General features: G+C 35.9%; 1 protein-coding gene and 1 long non-coding RNA gene across 2 annotated transcripts; one reads left to right on the plus strand and one right to left on the minus strand.

Annotated features, from left to right (window-relative positions):
* Positions 1-294: 294 nt before the first annotated feature.
* Positions 295-8,851, minus strand: LOC133854708 (uncharacterized). The gene is made up of 3 exons (XR_009896843.1): positions 8,455-8,851; positions 5,972-6,061; positions 295-505 (listed from the first exon to the last, which is right to left on the minus strand). It is a non-coding gene; the product is annotated as an uncharacterized LOC133854708 (long non-coding RNA).
* A 725-nt stretch (positions 8,852-9,576) lies between these two features.
* LOC133854706 (phospholipase D gamma 1-like) lies at positions 9,577-20,047 on the plus strand. Its single transcript, XM_062290962.1, has 10 exons — positions 9,577-10,629; positions 12,213-12,326; positions 12,773-12,973; positions 16,673-16,930; positions 17,043-17,111; positions 17,216-17,363; positions 17,553-17,701; positions 17,833-18,009; positions 18,139-18,336; positions 19,397-20,047. Exons 1-10 carry the CDS (start codon positions 9,619-9,621, stop codon positions 19,706-19,708), a joined length of 2,637 nt encoding a protein of 878 aa, XP_062146946.1. The 5' UTR covers positions 9,577-9,618; the 3' UTR covers positions 19,709-20,047.
* Positions 20,048-20,992: the final 945 nt, after the last annotated feature.

Below are 20,992 nucleotides of genomic sequence, written 5' to 3' on the forward strand. Positions count from 1 at the left end.
TTGGTGACGCTTACACAGTAAACGTCATTATTTTGTGACAAAACTACTGTATAAAGGACGTAAAAGTTTTATGACATTTTCTATGTAAGTGTCACAAAATTATGTCATTTACCCAATAAAAAAAAATTGATTATTATATGAAATTTCACCCTTTTTAAAAATCTATTATCACCTCATAAAACATTTGCAAAATAACTTAATCGAAAACAAAATCATATGGACAAAATACTATCATTAGATTGCTAACAAATACCTTCAAACAATGTTTCAACTAAATCCAAAATAAAACCATATATGCACAATTTTATTTACGCTATTGAAAAAACCATTGTTTCAAAATAAACAAACACCTAAAAGCAATGTACATATATATAGTACCTTTGCTTCAATTCCTTAATTACAAAAAAACCTACAAAAAGACCAAAACACCATATTATTTTGCTTGACGTCCTGTTGTATATCAATCTTGTACTGCACCAATGAAATTCAACAGCTGCTCTAAATCCTACAGTCAGAGAGAAAAAAAAATAAAAAAAAAATGTTAGGGTCATCCATATAGTAGTCAAATAAATCAATACTAGTCAAAACAATATATGCTAAGTGAAAACAATGAAAACAATATTCATAAGCACTTAAAATTAACCAGAATCTTACCTAATGATACAAACATGAAACACCAAAGTGAGTTTTGAAGCTTAACTGAACTATAGGAACTCACTACGTATACAAAGTCTCAAAAAATTACAGGCAAAGTGTAAGGTTTGTTGCTCTCTAAGTTGATAAGAACACAAAGGAAATAGAAGTTACTACGAAGACTTCACTATGAATAGGTGCTTCTGATATTGCAGAAACTAGGAAATTACACATCTCCCAAAACTCAAAACCAACCATAACTAGCAAATATAGAAACACATGATACTTGAGCACCCAAATATTTGGTTGGATAGGGACGTCCTTTAGGGGTAAAATTTAAACTTTTTTTTTTTGGAGCAAGCTTATCAGGTAAAAATGAAGCACAATCAGTGCGACACATGAAATAAAATCTATATGAAAATTACAAGGACATGCCGATCAAAACAGAGCACTAATTTTGTTCTCTCTCTTGCACCCAAAACAAAGCATTCGTTAGTTTTTATCTTTTCTAACTTGGATAGTATTAGTAATTTAGCAAATAATTTTTTTCAACCTATACTTGATAGTTCAATGCACAACATAAGTAGAAAATGAACCATCTTCAACAAGTTATATTCTGTCAAACAATAATTTCAGATATTCTTCACATATTCTAATACTCAAGGTTGACCACAAACCGAACAATAATGTGCAGAACAATGCATGGAAGTTCTCTTCATAATTATGCTAGGTAGTACAATCCTACTAAGCCAGATTATGGAACAACAGGAACATTTGGTAAACTGGACAAATAGTTTGAATAGAATCCCCACTAAATTTAAGATCTATATTGAGAATAGTAGTTAATCCACTTCAACCAATACTGATTCTAACTTTCTAAGAAAGCCTATGACCGAGTTTATTCTCATATCTATTCCAGGGAACAAAAAATAATTGAAAAAAGGGGAGAAACGAAAACAAAGGTTCAATACCCCTTTTCCATGCTAGATCAAGAATAGATAATGCACTGTCACTCCCCTTGAACGAGAATTTCCACACAAGTCATCCAAACCATTTTTCATGTAAATTTTTGATAAGTAAGAGAAATATCATTAAAAAACACAAAGCATAATCAAGTATACAAAAAGTATGCAAGAAAGGCATCTAAGAGGAAGAAGAAAACAATACAAGGAAATCATTAAATCTAAACGCTAAAGGTGTGAGGAACGCAGCAGACCAGGAGTACAAAGAATGAAAGAAAAAGGAAATGAGATCCTCAATGGTTCTTTCTTTGTCCTCAAACTGCCTATCATTGCATTCCCTCCACAAGCACCACAAAAGGCAACAAATGACCATTTTCCACACGGCTGCACTCTGAGAGCAACCATGCGTCCACCAGCAAGCGAATAAATCTACCACCCGAAGAGGCATAACGGACTGAAGCGACTAAAGATGGCATTCCATAGAGCGCGTGCAACCTCGCAATGGAGAAAAAGGTGATCCACCGACTCCCCATTCATTTTGCACATGCAACATCTATCAATCACAATGACACGCTTCTTTCTGAGATTGTCCAAGGTGAGGATCTTCCCTTGCGCTGTCATCCAAGCAAAGAAAGCCACTTTCAAGGGAACCTTGGTCCGCCAAATACTTTTCCAAGAAAAATGAATAGCCTCTTTGCAAGCAAAAGCCTTATAGAAAGATCTAACATCAAATTTTCCTTTGTGAGAAGGAGACCACCAGAGCTGATCTTCCCCATCACAAATCACGCTGGTTGAGTACAGCAAAGAGAAAAATGAGGCCAAAACATCCACCTCCCAGTCGTGGGCCGCTCGGAAGAAGCTAACATCCCACCGATAGGACTCGCTCACCACACCAAATGGTCTGCAACATGTGCATCCTTGTCACACTCAATGTCATACAAAACTGGGAAAGCTTCCTTAAAAGGCACCTCAACACACCACACTTCATCCCAAAAACGGATCCTAGATCCATTTCCCAGAATAAGTCTAGTATGGCTGCAAAGCAAACTCCACCCCTTCCTAATATTCTTCCAAAGCCCCACTCCGTGTGACCGGGGGGGTCTAAAGAACACCAACCATCCCAAGTAGAACCGTACTTTGGATCCACAACAGATTTCTACCAAGTCTCTCTCTGATAGGCATAACGCTACAACCACTTCCCTAAGAGAGCCTTATTGAAAATCCTCAAATTCCTGATACCCAAACTACCACTTGAAATAGGAGAACAGACCTTGGATCAATTAACAAGATGAAATTTAAATTCTTCACCTATGCCAACCCACAAGAAATCTTGTAACGACCCACCCCCAATGACACAATATTGTCCGCTTTTGGCTCCCCAAACCAGACTTCCCAGGAGGTCACCCATCCTGGGATTGCTCTCGCAGAAGCACGCTTAACTGCGGAGTTCTGATAGGTTCATGGCCATCACGGCTTTAAAACGCGTTGTGTCATAAAGAGTGCATTTATACATATAAGCACATCTCCATTCCCAGGCGATATGGGACATCACAATCACCCCCCTTGGGACCCAGCGTCCCCGCTGGCGACCTTCATGAGATCACCCCATTCCTGGCGTCCCAGCAAGTGCCCGCCGGCGACCCTCATGGGCTTATGCACGCTCTCACTATCTCAGGCTGGACAATGGCTCTGATACCATTTGTAACGACCCACCCCCAATGACACAATATTGTCACCCATCCTGGGATTGCTCTTGCAGAAGCATATTTAACTGCGGAGTTCTGATAGGTTCATGGCCATCATGACTTTAAAACGCGTTGTGTCATAAAGGGTGCATTTATACATATAAGCACATCTCCATTCCCAGGCGATGTGGGACATCACAAATCTCGATGTAGCTTCTCTATACGACTAACAACACTGGAAGGAATAGGGGGTAGAGAAAGAAAGTACGTAGGAAGATTAGAGAGAGTGCTTTTTATAAGGGTAACTTTGCCACCCTTCGAAAAATACAACCGCTTCCAGCTAGCTAGCCGCCTCTCAATCTTACCAACTACCTCATCCCAGCTAGACTTAGCCTTAAAAGGGCACCCCAACGGAAGAACAAGGTACTTCAAAGGAAGAGAAGAGACTCCACGGCCTAAAATGTCAGCAAGATCATCCACATTATCCACAAGACCCACAGGAACTAAAACTGACTTATCCAAATTAATCTTCAAACCTGAAACAATTTCAAAGGACAGTAATAACGTACGAAGATAGAGAAGATGATCAGGACTAGCCTTGCAAAAAACTAAAGTATCATCTGCGAATAACAGATGAGAAATGTTAATCACTCCATTGCTACTAGAGCCCACAGAAAAGCCAGAGAGAAAGCCTCTTTGAGCAGTAATATAGAACAACTTACTAAAGGCCTCCATCACAATGACAAACAAGAGAGGCGACAGAGGATCACCCTTTCTAAGACTACGAGAGCTGCTAAAAAAAGCAGAAGGGTTGCCATTTACCAAAACCGACCGATGAAATACAATGCGCTATCCAAGAACACCATCTCTCCCCGAAGCCACATCTTCTCAACATATACAATAAGAAATCCTAGTTGACATGATCATAAACCTTCTCAATATCCAGTTTACAAAGTAACCCTGGTTCACCTGATTTGATGCGACTATCCAAACACTCATTAGCTATAAGGACAAAATCAAGAATTTGCCTTCCTTTCACAAAAGCATTTTGGGGATTCGAGATAATCTTCTCCACAACCCTTCTGAGTCTATTAGCAAGAACTTTAGCAATGATCTTGTAAACACCACTTACAAGAGGCCGAAAATCTTTAAGATCCACAGCCCCAAACTTCTTCGGAATTAAGGCTAAAAAAGTGGCATTAATGCTTTTAACAAACTTACTATGAGTGTGAAAGTCCTGGAAAACCCCCCATGAGATCAGGCTTGATCACATCCCAACAATCCTGAAAGAACGCAAGAGCGAACCCATCAGAGCCTGGAGCCTTATCACGATTCAAACCTTTAATCACCTCTAAGACATACTGATGAGTGTCAAATATTGTATATTTGAACCCCTCAATTCACATTTGCTAAACCTTTAGCTTTGTTATTTTTTAATGTTTTTTGTTAGTTTTTGTATTTTTGTATTTTACAGATCATGGAGAGAAAACGATAGTTTCAAAGTGAAAAATGCAAATTTTGAAAATTAAAATCGGATTGGATTAAATTTCAGGTTATGCACAAGTTATAGTATTTTGACCATAACTTTCAGCTCAAGTATTAGATTAAAGTGAAATTAGTGGAGTTGGAAAGGTAATTCAAAATGCTACAAATCATTGTGAAATAGAATTTTCCTAATTCAAATTTTTGCTATGTCATAAATGTCCCGCAATATAAGAACACTAATTTCTTTGTTCGTGACTGCTGCAGACACTTCAAACCTTAGTATTCTTTTCTCTTATTAAGGTTTTTGAGGGATAGATGTGTCATTTTGAAAATATGGCCATAAACCCTAGTGTTCTTTTCTCCTATTAGGGTTTAGAGGGATAGAGGTGTCATTTTGTAAAAGTTAGGTTTAACCTAATCTTCTGCTATAAATACCCTCTGCTAGGCACCACTTAGGAACATCCCAACATTGTACATAGCAGCAGCTAGGCTCTTTGGCTTCTATTCTTTGTAAGTTTTTATTTTTATGTTCTTAATAAAATTTACTATTTTCTTGTTAGTGATGAGTAGCTAATTTTTTCAACTAAAGTTGAGGATGAAACCTCACCTTTGTTTATGCTATCCAATTTTATTTGGTTTAATATTTTCAATGTTTTACTACTTTTCAATTATTGAGATGATTTCTTGGATATCTATTGTGATTTTCGGATACATGTGATGATTTGAGATAGTCTCATTTAATTGATTGCTTGGATTTTTCATTTGTCAAAACATTGGATATTCATTGTGTTTTGTTCTACGGATACATTTGATGATTCGGTTTAAACTGGATATCTTTTGTGATTTGTGCAAATAACGAATTCATTGAATGATTTAATTAATTTTTGAAGCATAGTAGAAGATACATAGGATTTGTACGGTGAGAACTTCGTATATGTATTGACGAACATGAGAATATGTTGCTGTAATTTGGTGGGTGTGGATTCTAAAACCTTAGTACATTTTCTTTTGTTTTATTTTATTTTATTTTATTTTTCTTTTATTCACAAAACCCCAAAATTTGAAACTAGGTTAAAATAGAATTAGTTTAAATATAAATTAATTTTTGCAACACAACTCCCTGTGGATACAATCTCGCACTTGCACATACACTATATTGCAAACGATTCATACGCTTGCGAGTATTAGAATTTGCACATCACATACCTCAAGAGCTTTAGCATAAGAGTTTATAAAAAGCTGAGACTTTCCAGCTATTGTGCAAGCATGCTGCCTCAAATATCGACTTATCTCCATCTGCCACTCAAAAAACATCATTTTGAATCCCCAAAAAAGAAAGAACCACAACTTCATTTACCACTACAGAGTACAATAAAGTAGAACCCAACGAAACAAAACACATTTCTCACTTAAACATTTCATCAAACATATGATAGGTAAATTTTTCTATGGGGTTTTCTCAAGACAATTTGACAAATTAATCTAATTTTTTGTACATATCCACCCTCTAAGAATACAATAGAGCAACTTTTTCACAATTACAATAGAGAAAATTACAAAGAAAAGCCCAATTACAACCCAAAAATTCAAAAACCCAAAAGCCAATAAACCAAATACACACAAAAACAAACTCACATATAAGTACATGTAACTCGAACCCACAACAACAACAACAACAAAAACCCAAAATCCAAACCATACCATCCCCACAAAAGGCCAACCAATGCAAACACAATCTGACAGACCAAAACTAGAAATTAGAGTTAGAAAGCTATATTTACCGGAAGATTGGTTCGATTGCAGAACGCTAAATCAATCGTCCTAATTTGGTTTTCAGAATTGGGGATTTTGAGACCGAGAGACCAAGAGATGTAAGGGCTCGCCTATTATAGGGTCAGCGTGGTTGAGATGGAAGAGATCAAGTACTGAAAGATCAAACAATCAATCCTTGTGAAAAGAGAGAGAGAGAGAGAGAGAGAGAGAGAGAGAGAGAGAGAGAGGGATTGTGAACGTAGATGGAGGAGTCTTTTTCCTTTCTAAATAAGTATCAATCTATCAGAGCATTGCTATAGAGTGAATATTAATCAAAGAGAGGGTGATTGTGCTAAAACGTGGGAAATGGAAAAGCAAGGCAGGAGTCCAAAATATTTCGTTTGTGTCATTTCTATTTAAAAACGACGTGAATAAAACCAGGGTGTTTATTTGCGTCGTTTCGATAAACAAAAATGACGTAAATTATTCGTCTCTTTTAAAGGGACGCGAATTCAAGTCATTTTTTTTATAAGGGACAGGAATTCGCGTCCTTTCTTAGAAAAGACGGAAATTATTCACGTCGTTTTTTTATAAGAGACAGGAATTCACGTCCTTTTTTTAAAAGGGACGTAAAATCATGTCGTTTTGAAGAAAAGACATGAATAATTCATGTCATTTCTTGTAAAAAAACATTGTAATTTACTCAATTCATGTTGTTTATAAAAAAAAAAAAAAAAAAATGACATTAAATTCTTTAACTGTGTCCTTTATCTATAAAGTATGTGAAAATTACGTCGTTTTAAAATAAATAACGCCAAATCACAAATTAATGTCACTTGTTGTAAACGACACAAAAAAAAAAAAAAGTCACAAAATGCCGATTTTTTTGTAGTGATGGCTCATAATCCAATTTCACCAAAGCCAAACACATACTCATCAATTTTTCTATGAAAATCAATCCTCAACCAATCTACACAAGGATTAACTATAATCATCGACTAAACTATATTCCACCAAGAATTCTCCATTCAATTTTAAACCTTTCCTCTACCAACAATTAACAACCCATCCTTAGGTTAATAATCAACTTTACATCAAAAACCCAAAATCAAGATCACAAGTCTAACTCAACACATATCAGATAACCATACTCGCAACTCAATACAAATTCATATATAATTTCCTATCAAACAAGAGCATCAAATAACCGTAAACCAACATTATTACTCAATTAAAAACTCCCAATTCCAGATTTGGATTTCCATAAAATACTCTTTAAAATCACTTTCCAATCAAGTAACAAGAATCTTCAATATAGCATTAATCATAAGTTAACATAATCATCAATTTACAATTCCAAAACCATACTTGAATTTCACCAAAACATCCATCAAAATCACTCTCTATTCGGCTATCATAAGAATATCATTATAGAAATCTACCCAAATATTTAACAGCCCATATAGAACATTAAACATTGGCTAGTATAATCCAAAATCACATCAAAATCAACCCAAGAGCTACTGCCCATAAACATAAATTCCAGGAATTCCCATTAAGCAAAGCCCCAAAAATACACACCTCAATACCACAAATCCACCATGTAAGCCCATTCAAAGTTCTATCCTAAACTAAACTCATCAATCAAATTTACAAATCCACACTAAATTCATATTCCACCAAGAGCAACATAATATAAGCCTAATAAAAAATCCAACAACTCATTTTAGAACATCAATCACCATCTAACCTCATCAAAACCGAAACCCCTAAAAGAAAAATGCTATACAGCCATCCAATCCAAAAATCACAATCAAACCCTAGGTTTTCATCTTAAACTAAAACCCAATCAAAACCCTAAGAATGTGATACGAATTCCATGCTATATAAACAATGGGTAATCTAAAATACAAAGAAATAGGGTTAGGGACTTTTACCAATTTTTTTGATTCTATTTCCAGCAGCTTAACCCCACGAAAATCACAGTTCTTAAGCGCTCTTCCATGCGGTGGCTCTCACTATCACGAGCTCTCTCATTCACGGGTGTCTCTCTCGACTCATCTCTCTCTCAATCTCGATCATCTCTCTCCCGAGTTGTCATCTGCGTTGTGTATGGGTGCTAGATGAAGAGAGAAAGATGATGAAAGAGGGGAGATGGGCTGGGAACGTGTGAACAAAGAGAAGAGGAGAGGGAGATGATGGTGTCGGGTGGAAGAAGAGAAGAGAAGAGAAAGAGAGAAAAGGCGTCGGATGGGAGAAGAAAAAGAAAGAAGAGAAAAATGAGTGGTGAGGGAGTGAGGGGTATCCGGACAAGGGAGAAAGAGAAAAGGGAGAAAAGAGATGGGTTGTAGTGTATCATCTTGAGGTCGGTTGAGAGAGCATAATATAATCTTTTCCTAATCAATCTAAGTAGTGACATGTGGTAAGTTAAGTTTTTTTTTTTATTAAAAACCCTTTCAATTATAATAAATTATAGTAAGACCCCATCTTATTTTATTTTTATCATTTGGTAATTAGTGTGTAACTCTACATTCATTTTAATTACATTTAGTCCATTCAATTTATTATTTATTTACTCTATTAGGACCCAATATTATTATTACTTTAGTTCTCATATTTTAACCCGAACTTATTTTATTTACTGAACATAAATATTATTACTTAGAATACTTATTTGTCCCATCTATTTATTAAATGTTAAATTCTTATTAATTTTTCCTAATCTTTACAAAATATCTATAAGGAAACGACTAGTGGATGTGACTTTGACTTAGACTAATTAGATGCAGCAATGTTGTTATTTCTGTTTTGTACATTAAAAAAACCGAACATGAAATGTCTACAAAGAAACGACAAAAGGACGTGACTTTGACTTAGACTTATTAGATGCAACCTTCCCTTGGCCAATTGTCAGATAGTGTCAACTAGGGAAGGGCTATTTCCATGGTGGGCTTGACCAAAACATTTCAGTTTCAATTATAGCTTTCGTATTGAATAACCAGGCAATGAGCTCTGCGATATATTCTCATTCAGGCTACTTTGAGACATATGAGTGTTCCATAAAATTCAAGCATTGGAAGTGGTGAAGGATTTATTGTGATATGGCTCACCATGCTGATGATGAATCTCTGTCATTTGGGGGCTCAAACCATGCTCAGGGTCAACAAGCTGTGCCATTTCAGTCCAGCAAGGATTCTATCAAGGTTTTTCTGTTACATGGGAACTTAGATATTTGGGTCAGGGAGGCCAATAACCTTCCTAACAAGGATATGGTCCATAAAACATTTGTGGACATGTATTCGAAAGTCAATGGGGAGCATAACAGACTAGGTCGCGCGCTTTTGAAATTACCTAAGGTTGGCAGCAAAATAGAAGGGCATATGTCAAAGACGATAACCAGTGATCCCTATGTCACAGTATCAGTATCAGATGCTACAATCGTGAGGACTTTTGTGGTTAGTAACAGCGAGAACCCTGTTTGGATGCAGCATTTTAATGTTCCTGTTGCACATTATGCTGCAGAAGTGCGTTTCGTTGTCAAAGACAATGATGTTGTTGATTCCCAAATTATGGGTGCTGTGGGAATCCCAATAGAGCAATTATGCTCTGGCATGAAGATCGAGGGAACCTTCCCCATCCTCCGTGATAGCGGGGAGCCTTGTAAGGCTGGTGCTGTCTTGTGTTTATCGATTCAGTACACACAAGTGGACAAACTCATGAACCTTTATCATGGAGTAGGTTCAGCTCCTGATCACCAAGGTGTCCCTGGTACCTACTTTCCACTTAGGAGAGGTGGAAAATTGACACTCTATCAAGATGCCCATGGTCATGATATTGATGGTTGCCTTCCCACTTTGGAGCTTGATGGTGGTGTTCAGTATGTGCAGGGGAATTGTTGGCATGACATCTTTCAAGCAATAACTCACGCAAGTCGTTTGATATACATTTCAGGGTGGTCGGTGAACCACAATGTCAGACTGATTCGAGATAGTAATGGAGCAACTGTTAGCATGTTGGGGGATCTTCTCAAGACCAAGTCGCAGCAAGGTGTAAGGGTGCTGCTCCTCGTATGGGATGATCCTACTTCTCACAGCATTTTGGGATATAAAACAGTAAGAAACTTGAGAGATTTTAATTTTATATGTCTCCACTACTCTATTCTATAGCATAATTTGGGCTCAAATATCATTCTACACTATGCTGGTTTTAATTTTTAAATTCAAATACTAAAATGTTCATGAGTGAATGTCTCTACTGTTGTGATTTGCTACTACTGTGCACACAACCAGTGATGAATAATATGAGAACAAAGAAGAAGATAAAAGAGAGAGAGGACATAGTATTTACATGATTCAGCAATTTGCCTAAGTCTACAGAAGTGCGACTATATTCAATAATCTGTCTGTTCTGGGTTACAATACAACATATATATATAGTAATCACTGCCATCCCCAAAAAACCTAGCAGTAATCCATGTTTTCCTTGACGCTCGTCCGGACGGCTACATTAGGCCTTCATCGTTCGTAGCTATTGCATTCTTGTTCGAACACCACATTGAACAGGTGCTCTCCGTGGGTCGTGTCCCCTGGGATGTCCGAACACCTGAGCGAACATGAATTCTCTATGGTTGCTGTCTGTTGAACTGTTCGAACACTTCGCCGAACACTGAAGAGCGTCCAGACGCTTTCTCAAGCCGTCCGGACAGTCGCTCAGAATATGAACCACTTGTTCCAACGATCTCCACCTTGTGCGAATGTTTGCCACCTCGAGCTCCTTTCAATCTATGTCTGCCATATCATCTGGCTTCTTCCCATATAAATTGGCTCTGATACCAATTGTTGTGATTTGTTGTTATCGTGCACACAACTAATGATGAATAATATGAGAACAAAGAAGAAGATAAAAGAGAGAAGATACAGTATTTACGTGGCTCGGCAATTTGCCTAGGTCCGCAGGAGTGAGTACGGCTATATTCAATAATATGTCTGTTGTGGGTTACAATACAACATATATATAGTAATCCATGCCATCCCCAAAAAACCCCCAGCAAACCTTGCACTAATCCGCGTTTTCCCTAATGCGCGTTCGGACGGCTACACACTAGCGCCTGAATAGCTACATTAGGTCTTCACTGTTCACAGCCATCGCATTCATGTTTGGACACCACATCGAACAGGTGCTCTTTGTGGGTCATGTCCCTAAGATGTCCGGACATGAGCGAACATGATTTCCCTGTCGTTGCTGTCTACTGAACCGTTTGGACACTTCACCGAACACTGGAGGGCGTCCAGATGCTTCCTCAAGCAGTCCGAACGGTCGCTTAGAATATGAGCCACTTGTTCCAACATCTGCCATTATAATTTTTTGTTTCTTGGATCTGCAATCTTTATGTCCGAACGGTCACTCAAATAAGCTTTCTAAATTCTGTCTAAATTTCAATTACCAAAAAACAACGTATTATATATGCAGTTGATATTTGTTTGCAACCTTTCTGTTATTGTCTTTTGCTCTATTCTTTTCGTGTTGCATGGTCCCCAAGTCGCTTATGATTGTTTAGTTTTCTGTAATCTTTATTCAAGGAAATTTGATTTTTTTTTTTTTTTTCTCTCTCTCTTTGTCCACCCGTGTCTTTCTTAATTGCATCAAGTAGTTATTTGTACGTATTCATTGATTTCTAGCTATAATGTACGTGCAGATGGGCAAAATGGAAACCTATGATGAGCAGACTCGCAGTTTTTTCAAGCACTCTTCGGTGATAGTGCGTTTGTGCCCTCGATCTGGTAGAAAATGTCATAACTGGGCCAAGAAGGTTGGATATGGATAAAGCGCCATCTCTTTATCCATTTTTTTTTTTAACCTACATGCCGTTTCTTTGAAGGAACAGCTATATTAGCCTATATATTTGTATCTCATAATGTTACTTGATGCTGCAATTTCTTGGATGAAGATTTGCATTTTAGTTACTAGAAGTGCTGTTTAATTATGAGAACAAATTAAGAGGAAATGCATACTGAAACTTTTTGTCCCACTTTATATATGTTGTTGGCTAATATTTTTCGAGCATCTTTTGTTTTAATAAGACTTTGAACAATTAAACCTTTATGATCCTGTTGAAAGTTGAGCAAGTTAAAAACAATATAGTTGACCCATTGCCAAATAAATTTATCTTATTATATATCGGCGGTTCAAGTAATCTGTTATTTTCAGCTACAGTACTAACATGTTGTAAATGCCATTTTTCTTTTTGATTGTCAGCTGGGAGATGGCGTAATCTATACCCATCATCAGAAAATAGTGATTGTGGATGCTGATGCAGGTGATAACCATAAAAGAAAGATCGTGGCATTTGTCGGAGGTCTTGATCTATCTTTGGGCCGACATGACACTCCAAAACATCCTCTTTTCAGGACTTTACAAACAGTGCACAAAGACGACTATCATAACCCTACCTTCAAGGTAAATCATTTAATTAATTTTCTCAATTTGTCTTATTGTAGTTGATCCATATTTGGGAATCTTAATATTCTCCTATGAAATATCTGGCAAATATGATGAATATTTATGGTGGGAACAAGTCACATATTTGATCTATTGGGCATAGAGAGTAATACGTGAATACTAAATGTTTCTAAAGGGTAGCTCAATCTGGTAGGAATGGGACCGCGCTTTATGTAGCGGAGATCACTAGTTCGAATCTCTCTCTTCCCTTTTGTGTGGACATATCAAAAAAAAAAAAAAAACTTTTTCCTTTTTATTTTTATCTATTTAATTCATTAAACAATACTTCCTCTCCCTCCCCGTTCGAAAATTCTACCTAGCTCATTCCACGATTTCTTTGTTCGAATATAAAAAATAAAAATAAAAAAAAATCAGATTTTGGTATCAGAATTTGATACCAAAATTTCAGATTTCTCCAATTGCCTTCATCTTCTTCCCTAACCTTTCTTGTCCCTCTCAATGGTGAAATCTTCTTTACCAAATTCTTCAGACTAACAGAGAGGCTTGTACTCTGATTCATACCAAAACGAAAATGGTTTCGATCTATAGAAGACTCCCATTCGAGCTCCAACCGTTTTCCTCTAGCCCAAAACTTGTATTCGCCGAAAGTTCACCGACATAGCATGGGCCGGTCGATGCACACGATACGGTCCAATGCGTACCAAAGAAGCGACGAAGAGAACAGTTGCTGCTCATTTGTCGTCGAGAGCTCGGGATGTGCATCCAAGAACCTGACCAATTAGGGGTTTTGGCAGAGGCGCGTTGGTGGAACAAGGCCAAGAAGTTGGAGGAGAGGTCGGTGGTTCTCGTTCACCTATTGGATCAGTGCTCGGTTCTGGTCCAGCAGGCTTTGCACCTGCTGAAAGTTCCGGTCGAAGCCCTCCCATATCCCGGCGTCGCCGCATTCCTCGCCGGCGGTGGTGGGTAGGGTCTTCTTGTCTGGGTCCATGCTCTAGTCTGTGGTGGAGAGGGAGAGTCGGTTGGGGACATGTGCGCATGAGGGGAGAGAGAGAGGAATGCTACAGTACTTTTCTATGCATCGACAACCACCGTAGCATATTAAAAAAAATAGATTTTTGTGATTTTCTTAAGAAATTTCCTAAAATTTAGGAAATAAACTCATTATAAAAGTATTTTTAATAGCCTCATCAAATTTTACTCACCAAAGCAGTTAAAAATCACTTTTCTCTATTCTGGTAAGCCACTTTTTAAATTTCTTTTAGCAGCCCCACTATTTTAACAATTCACTATTACTATTTCATTTAAATAATATTTTTTTTTATTCTTTCTCTATTTAATCTTTTTACAAATAATCTTTCGTGTCCATGAAATAAGGACATTATTATGAAAGAAAAAAAGGAAAAAAGTGTGCTGATCATGTGAGAAAGAAATGTAAAACAAAATTGGTGAGTGAATATTACTCATCAGAATTGGTGAGTAATTTCACTCATCAAAACTTTTTTGTTAAAATAGTGAGGTTGCTGGAGTAGTTTTTTAGTGTTTTCATCAAATTGACTCATCACATTAACTAAAAAGTTATTTTGATGAGGCTATTAGGAATGCTAAAGAAGCTGCTATAAATGCTCTTTAATAAACAAAATTTTAGGCTAGCTTGTTTGTCAAACGAGCCGAACTGTTATAAGCTTGACTTGACTCATATAAGGTCGTATAATTTCATTTTTATTATTTTCAATTTTATAATGAGAACTGTTGTGTGTGTATATATATATATATTTGACATGTCTACACAAGAGGGAGGAAGATGAATTCGAACTAGTGACCTCCGTTTTATGAAGCGTGGTCCCCAGTCAATTGAGCTACCCCTTAGGGACTACTCGTACCAACTTGAGATAAAATTATTTTCTCAAGCTTTTGATTGATTGTCATAAATTTTTCACACTCCATAAAATTTTTTCATAAATTTTCAATTCTTTTTTAACTACAAAAAATCAAATTTCCTTCTAACATGCCAAAATTAACATCAAGATTTTGTTTAGGAAAATTTGACAAAATTTTTCAATCCCAATAAAATCAACATAATTAATATTCTCAAGACCCCATTGAAATATTTTACTTTTTGAACTTTTATCAAACACATGATATCCACTTTTTTCAACTTCTTGACCATATGACAAAAAACTTACCTTGATCTATAAGATCTTCATCATTGGCATATGTATCATAAGTTAGCAGATAATTCCAATTTATAAAATATTGAAAAATGATCTTCAACGTCTTCTTCATATTAAAACTCTTCACCCAGACCACATTGTTCTCGAATCAAAACAGGATTGTGATACGGATTCTCGAAATTTGATTTTGAATTTCAATCGTCAAAATCTTGATACGTCTCCATGTTTTGCACTACTAAACGTTGTGTTAACTCCGTAACCTGCCTCTGCAAATTTGCAATCATCACATCTTGTACTATGTGTTCATTGTAGGACACTTCCTCATTCCGACCCTGTCCACGCCAACTACACCAACGACCACCAATCATGAAAACTGATGAAACAAAATCATCCCAAGAAAGTGCTAAGCTATGATACCAACTAATGTCGGGAAGAACTCAGATTGTTCTGACATTATATGATAACATCAAAAGCTATCAATTGAAGATTTAAAAGGGAATTCAAGAAGAGATAAAATATTAAATAGAGAAAAGAAAGACTTTAATTGCTCTAAATAAGCAAATAGAGAAATAACTTTTAAAGACTAAAATTTAATTGATACTTCAAAACTTCATTTCAAAATGATACAAACCTACCTTTATATAGGCAAAATTTGGGTATTTTCCAAACAGATTACTTGGGGAAAAAGAATGAAATAAAAATACAAAAAAATAACCCTAAACTTGGAGACAAAGAAAAAAAAAATTGTACAAAAAGTAAATTAAATATATTATTATAAAAATGATCTTCAAACATTTTGTATGATTCTTTCAATTCTTGTGCTCTTCTTATTCAAAAAATAATCTTCAAATCTTATGCCTAATTTCCTCCTGTATCAAGGTGGATATGAATATATATGTATGTATACGAGTGAGTTTATGTGTATGTATTTATATGTTTGTGTGTAATAAGATTAACATATAAACTCGAGATTAGAGTGTTCACAATTTGAGTTAATTTCTCAAATTACTCAAATAACGATTTTTCACCCTAATTAAATAACTAATAATTAGTATAAATTTACAAAAAATAAAAATAAAAATTAACAATCATGACATTTACTTTATATATAGAGTGAAAATTTTAATTGAGTATCTTATAAACAAGCTCGAATTCGTTCCAAAAATAAATGAACAAAGTTTGAACAGATTATTTAGCTCAATAATAAGCTTGAGCTCGGCTCGTGTTTGAAAAGAATTAAACAAATCGAGCTTAAACATTCAATACTTAGCTCGGCTCTATTACAACCTTAGCAATTGGTGATGTGTAATCTGAAGGGGATGATTTGCATATTTTTTGAAAGCCACAAGCAAGTAAAATGTTTATGGTTAAACCAAAAATATTTTCAGTTTGACCATAATTTTTTTTTACCAAACACCAAAAAATGAGAAAAAGATTTCAAAAAATATTTTATGTTAAAACAAACGGAGCATTAAATTCTAATGATGAACCCCATTTTAACATATTTGATTTGTAACTTAAACAGGGGGCTCCTGTTGGTTGTCCAAGACAACCATGGCATGATTTGCATTCTCTTATTGATGGTCCTGCTGCATATGACATCCTCACCAATTTTGAGGAGCGCTGGTTAAGGGAATCAAAACTCCATGGAATTCGTAGGCTACTAAAAGCATCATCACATCATGATGATGCACTACTCAGGATTGAAAGAATTACTGACATCATTGGGATTGCAGATATTACTTACCAAAGTCAAAATGATCAAGAGGATTGGCATGTACAGGTAGGTATATTGGATGTCAATCCTCTATTGGAGTTAGATTTTTCAGTTCTTGATCTTTTCCCAATATGGTTTATTTCTTGCATTATTTTTGTAAAATTTTCCGCAAGTGAAGGTTTTTCGTTCAATTGATTCAAATTCTGTGGAAGGATTTCCGAATGACCCTAAAGATGCTACGAAAATGGTAAGGAAAATCTTTGGCTTTTTTAGCTTGATTATAAAAACAGTGCTTTTGATTTTGTTCAGAAAGAAGGTTGATGGACTAATGTTTTAACATTCTTGTAACAGAATCTTGTATGCGGGAAGAATGTACTGATAGACATGAGCATACATACAGCATATGTGAAGGCAATCCGTGCTGCCCAAAAATTCATTTATATTGAGAACCAGTACTTCCTCGGATCGTCATACAACTGGGATTCTCACAAAGATTTAGGTGAGGGCTTCTATAATACATGAGATTAAGAATAAAGGAACAGTAGATAGTGTTCTGTAACTCTAGAACATGTTGGTATAAGGATCACCTTTACTACTTTTTTCCTTTCTCGAAATTTTCTTGACACTCGACAGCATGACAATGGGAAATATATATATCATGAAAATATATCTCGATCATTCTCTGCAGGTGCAAACAATTTAATACCAATGGAAATTGCTCTCAAAATTGCCAACAAAATAAAAGCGAATGAGAGATTCTCTGCATATATTATTATCCCAATGTGGCCAGAAGGTGATCCTTCAAGCATCGTCACTCAGCAGATTCTCTATTGGCAGGTACATCATTCTTCTCTTATCTATTATCATATCTACCAGTTAAGAAGGCAACATTGATGCTTAAGACATTATTTGTGGGTTTATTGCAACATCTTTTCCACCTATATAGTTTCATTCTTTGACTGCTGCAGCATAAAACAATGCAAATGATGTATGAAATGATTTACAAGGCTTTAAAGGAGGTTGGACTTGAGAACAAGTATGAGCCACAAGACTATTTGAATTTCTTTTGCCTTGGCAATCGTGAGGCACTAGACGGGGAAGACAATTTAGAAGCGAAAAATTCAACTGCTGCAATGACTCCTCAAGTATTTCCCTTATCTGCCCGAGTGCCGTTTCAGCTTTCTCTTTTTCAAATGTTATGTTTCCATTTACCGTTTATCATTCTTTCACCTTTTTCTGTCTTGCGATGTTCTGTATATATGTTGGTAACCTAGGCTCTTCCTGAGAAGAGTAGGCGTTTTATGATTTATGTCCACTCAAAAGGAATGATTGTGGATGATGAGTATGTCATACTGGGGTCTGCAAATATCAACCAGCGGTCAATGGAAGGCATCAGAGACACTGAAATAGCAATTGGTGCATATCAGCCTAATCATACATGGGAAAGAAAACTTTCTAGTCCACATGGACAGGTAAGCCTAACAAAATAGAACTTTCTGCATTTACCTTGCCACTGGATATGTCTGTCTATATGCATATGACAAAGACACTAAAAGTGAGCCAGAATGTCACTAGTATTCCATGAAAGTTTTTGGGGAAGATTCTGTGGGCATAATAAATAGTAATTCATTGCAAGATTACCTGAGTAATTTTTGATGATTGTATAAACATTGAGATTTCATGAGCCAAAAAGAGTAATGCTACATATACACCCACTCCCACACTGTTTGGGTACTACTGTTTGGTTGTCTCAATTTCTTTTTATCAAAGCCACAAAGAGTAATGCCATATATGCTCCCACTCTCACACTTCCTGACATGGATTTTAACATCACCATTAGATTTGAAATTGATGATTACTCGATTTTGATCTAATTGTAATTTTAAAAGTCACGTCAGGGAGTGTAGAAGTGGGAGTGTGTGTAGCATTACTCCTTTCAAGAATAATTTTTTTGAGGCTTGCGAAAGACTATTGATTTCAGTGTTGCTACTCACCCAGCAATGTTTAAGGTTAATTTTGCCTGAGTTCCATTTCCAGTTCATGCTTTTGAGACATAATCCAAAAAGGATGCGTACTTTTAAGAATGTAATCAGGCAGGTAAGGGAAATAATTAAGGAATCCCTGCTTGCCACTAGATATGTCTGTCTATATGTATATATGACAAAGGCACTAAGTGAACCAGAATGTCACTAGAATAGGGAAAAAATCATTCCATGAAGTTCCGCGAAAGTTGGGAAAGATTCTTTTGGCATAATAAATAGTAATTCATTGCAAGATTACTTGAGTAATGTTTTACACGAGGTACATTACTGGTGAACGTTTATCGAAATTACTGTTTGGTTGTTACACTGGGGTGTTACACAACTTGAGGTGTTTAGGGTATACAAAGGAGGTACATTTTGCGTGGACTATTGATCTTCCCAATGTAAAACTGAAGTGTTACACATCGTGCCATTATAGATGATCAACGTTGTTGTCGTTATATTACAATATTTCAATAATGCATGACTATCTACTAATATATGGGTACAGATCTATGGATACAGAATGTCATTATGGGCAGAGCACACTGGAGTGCAGGAGGATTGCTTCAAGCAACCAGAGAGCCTTGAATGTGTGAAACGGGTACGGCTCATGAGCGAGCTCAATTGGAGACAATATGCAGCTGATAAGGTAACAGAAATGAAGGGTCACCTATTAAGGTATCCAGTGAACGTTGATCGAACAGGCAAAGTGAAGCCTCTTCATGGCTGTGAGACATTCCCAGACGTGGGCGGGTATGTGATAGGGACATTTCAACCCGATGATCCAAAACATATCCTTATAAAAAATCTCACTATCTAATCTACTTGATGATACACATTCCAGAATGAATAGCACTTTACTCCAATTTAAGTTCTCCATTGAAGAGGGTGCTTCTACCCATTGTGATGAGGGACCATATAAGGCTGTGTGGGTTGAATGAATAAGTTTAATTACTTGGGTTACAAGTAACTTTCTGCATCATGTTTCTTAGTTATGTTATGTCAGTTAATAAGGGGCTTGGCCCTAAGGGTTTACGAGTACTAGTAGGTTTTGTTATTCCCTTGTGATTCCTATATAAGGGAGACTAGGGAGTGTTTGTAAGGATGTTAGTCATTAATTATTGAATAAAAATTGCCCTACGGCCCCTTTCTTTTCTGAGATGAGATTTCTCAAGGTTCTCTTATTGTGTTCTTGCATGTTTGTGAGCTGTTAGTTAGAATTTCTGTTGATCAATCGTGTGGCAATCTAGAGCCGCTGCATCACATTGTTTAACAAATAGTGGTTTGTCATGTTATGATCCAATCGTGCAGAATATGTTTTTACTTATATCTATCCATCGTTTTCGAATGCATCAGAAAGTCGAATTTGAACTTACATCCATTAGCCTATTTGTTTAACATTTTTCAGAAAGCATTTTCCTTTTCTTTCTAGTACTTCTTTGTCAAATTTGGCCTTGTGTTTTGGGCCTTTTGGTATTTTATTATTATTTTATCAATCAACATTGAAACCTTTCTTTAGAGATTTCTCTCCATTTTGTAATGGATTTCAAATTTATTTGAATTAATGTTGATTGATTCAAATTTCCCATCACCTTCTATTGGGTTAATTTTGGCTGGAAGAAAAATGCTAAACCTAAATCTCCTTTACAATTCTTTTATAACTTTCAGCATATGATTAAAGGATGTTAAAAAAATTTGAAGTCATTAATGTTGCTCCAATTACATGTTGACATATGTCAATAAGCCAGAAAATAATTGTAGTCCTAGCATTACTCTGGCTAAAATATTCCAATTATTGGGTTATTGGACCAACATTTGAAAAATGAAATACATCATGGTGATCATTTGACAACTCAAATAATAGAGTCATTTGCTAATCGAGTTATTTGTAAACTTAAGGGTTCGTTTGGGTGTGTAATTTTTTTTTTTTTTTTTTTGAATAATTGTGAATACTAAGATAATTTATTTTTCTAAAATTATGTTTGGATGATTTAGAAAACCTGAGATAATTAAAAAAAAAAATTGAATAAAATCTGAATAGAATTTAAATTCTAAATACAGTATTTAAAAAGTGTTTGAAAAATACTTGTCAACCAAGGATGTC

This window comes from Alnus glutinosa, chromosome 13 (assembly GCF_958979055.1).
Source record: "Alnus glutinosa chromosome 13, dhAlnGlut1.1, whole genome shotgun sequence".
Taxonomy (NCBI): domain Eukaryota; kingdom Viridiplantae; phylum Streptophyta; class Magnoliopsida; order Fagales; family Betulaceae; genus Alnus; species Alnus glutinosa.

Coding starts and splice junctions, on each gene's coding strand:
- LOC133854706 (XM_062290962.1), top strand. CDS start 9,619: ATGGCTCACCATGCTGATGATGAATCTCTGTCATTTGGGGGCTCAAAC. Junction 17,702..17,832: donor AGCAGATTCTCTATTGGCAG/GTACATCATTCT, acceptor TGACTGCTGCAG/CATAAAACAATGCAAATGAT. Junction 18,337..19,396: donor TTTCTAGTCCACATGGACAG/GTAAGCCTAACA, acceptor ATATGGGTACAG/ATCTATGGATACAGAATGTC.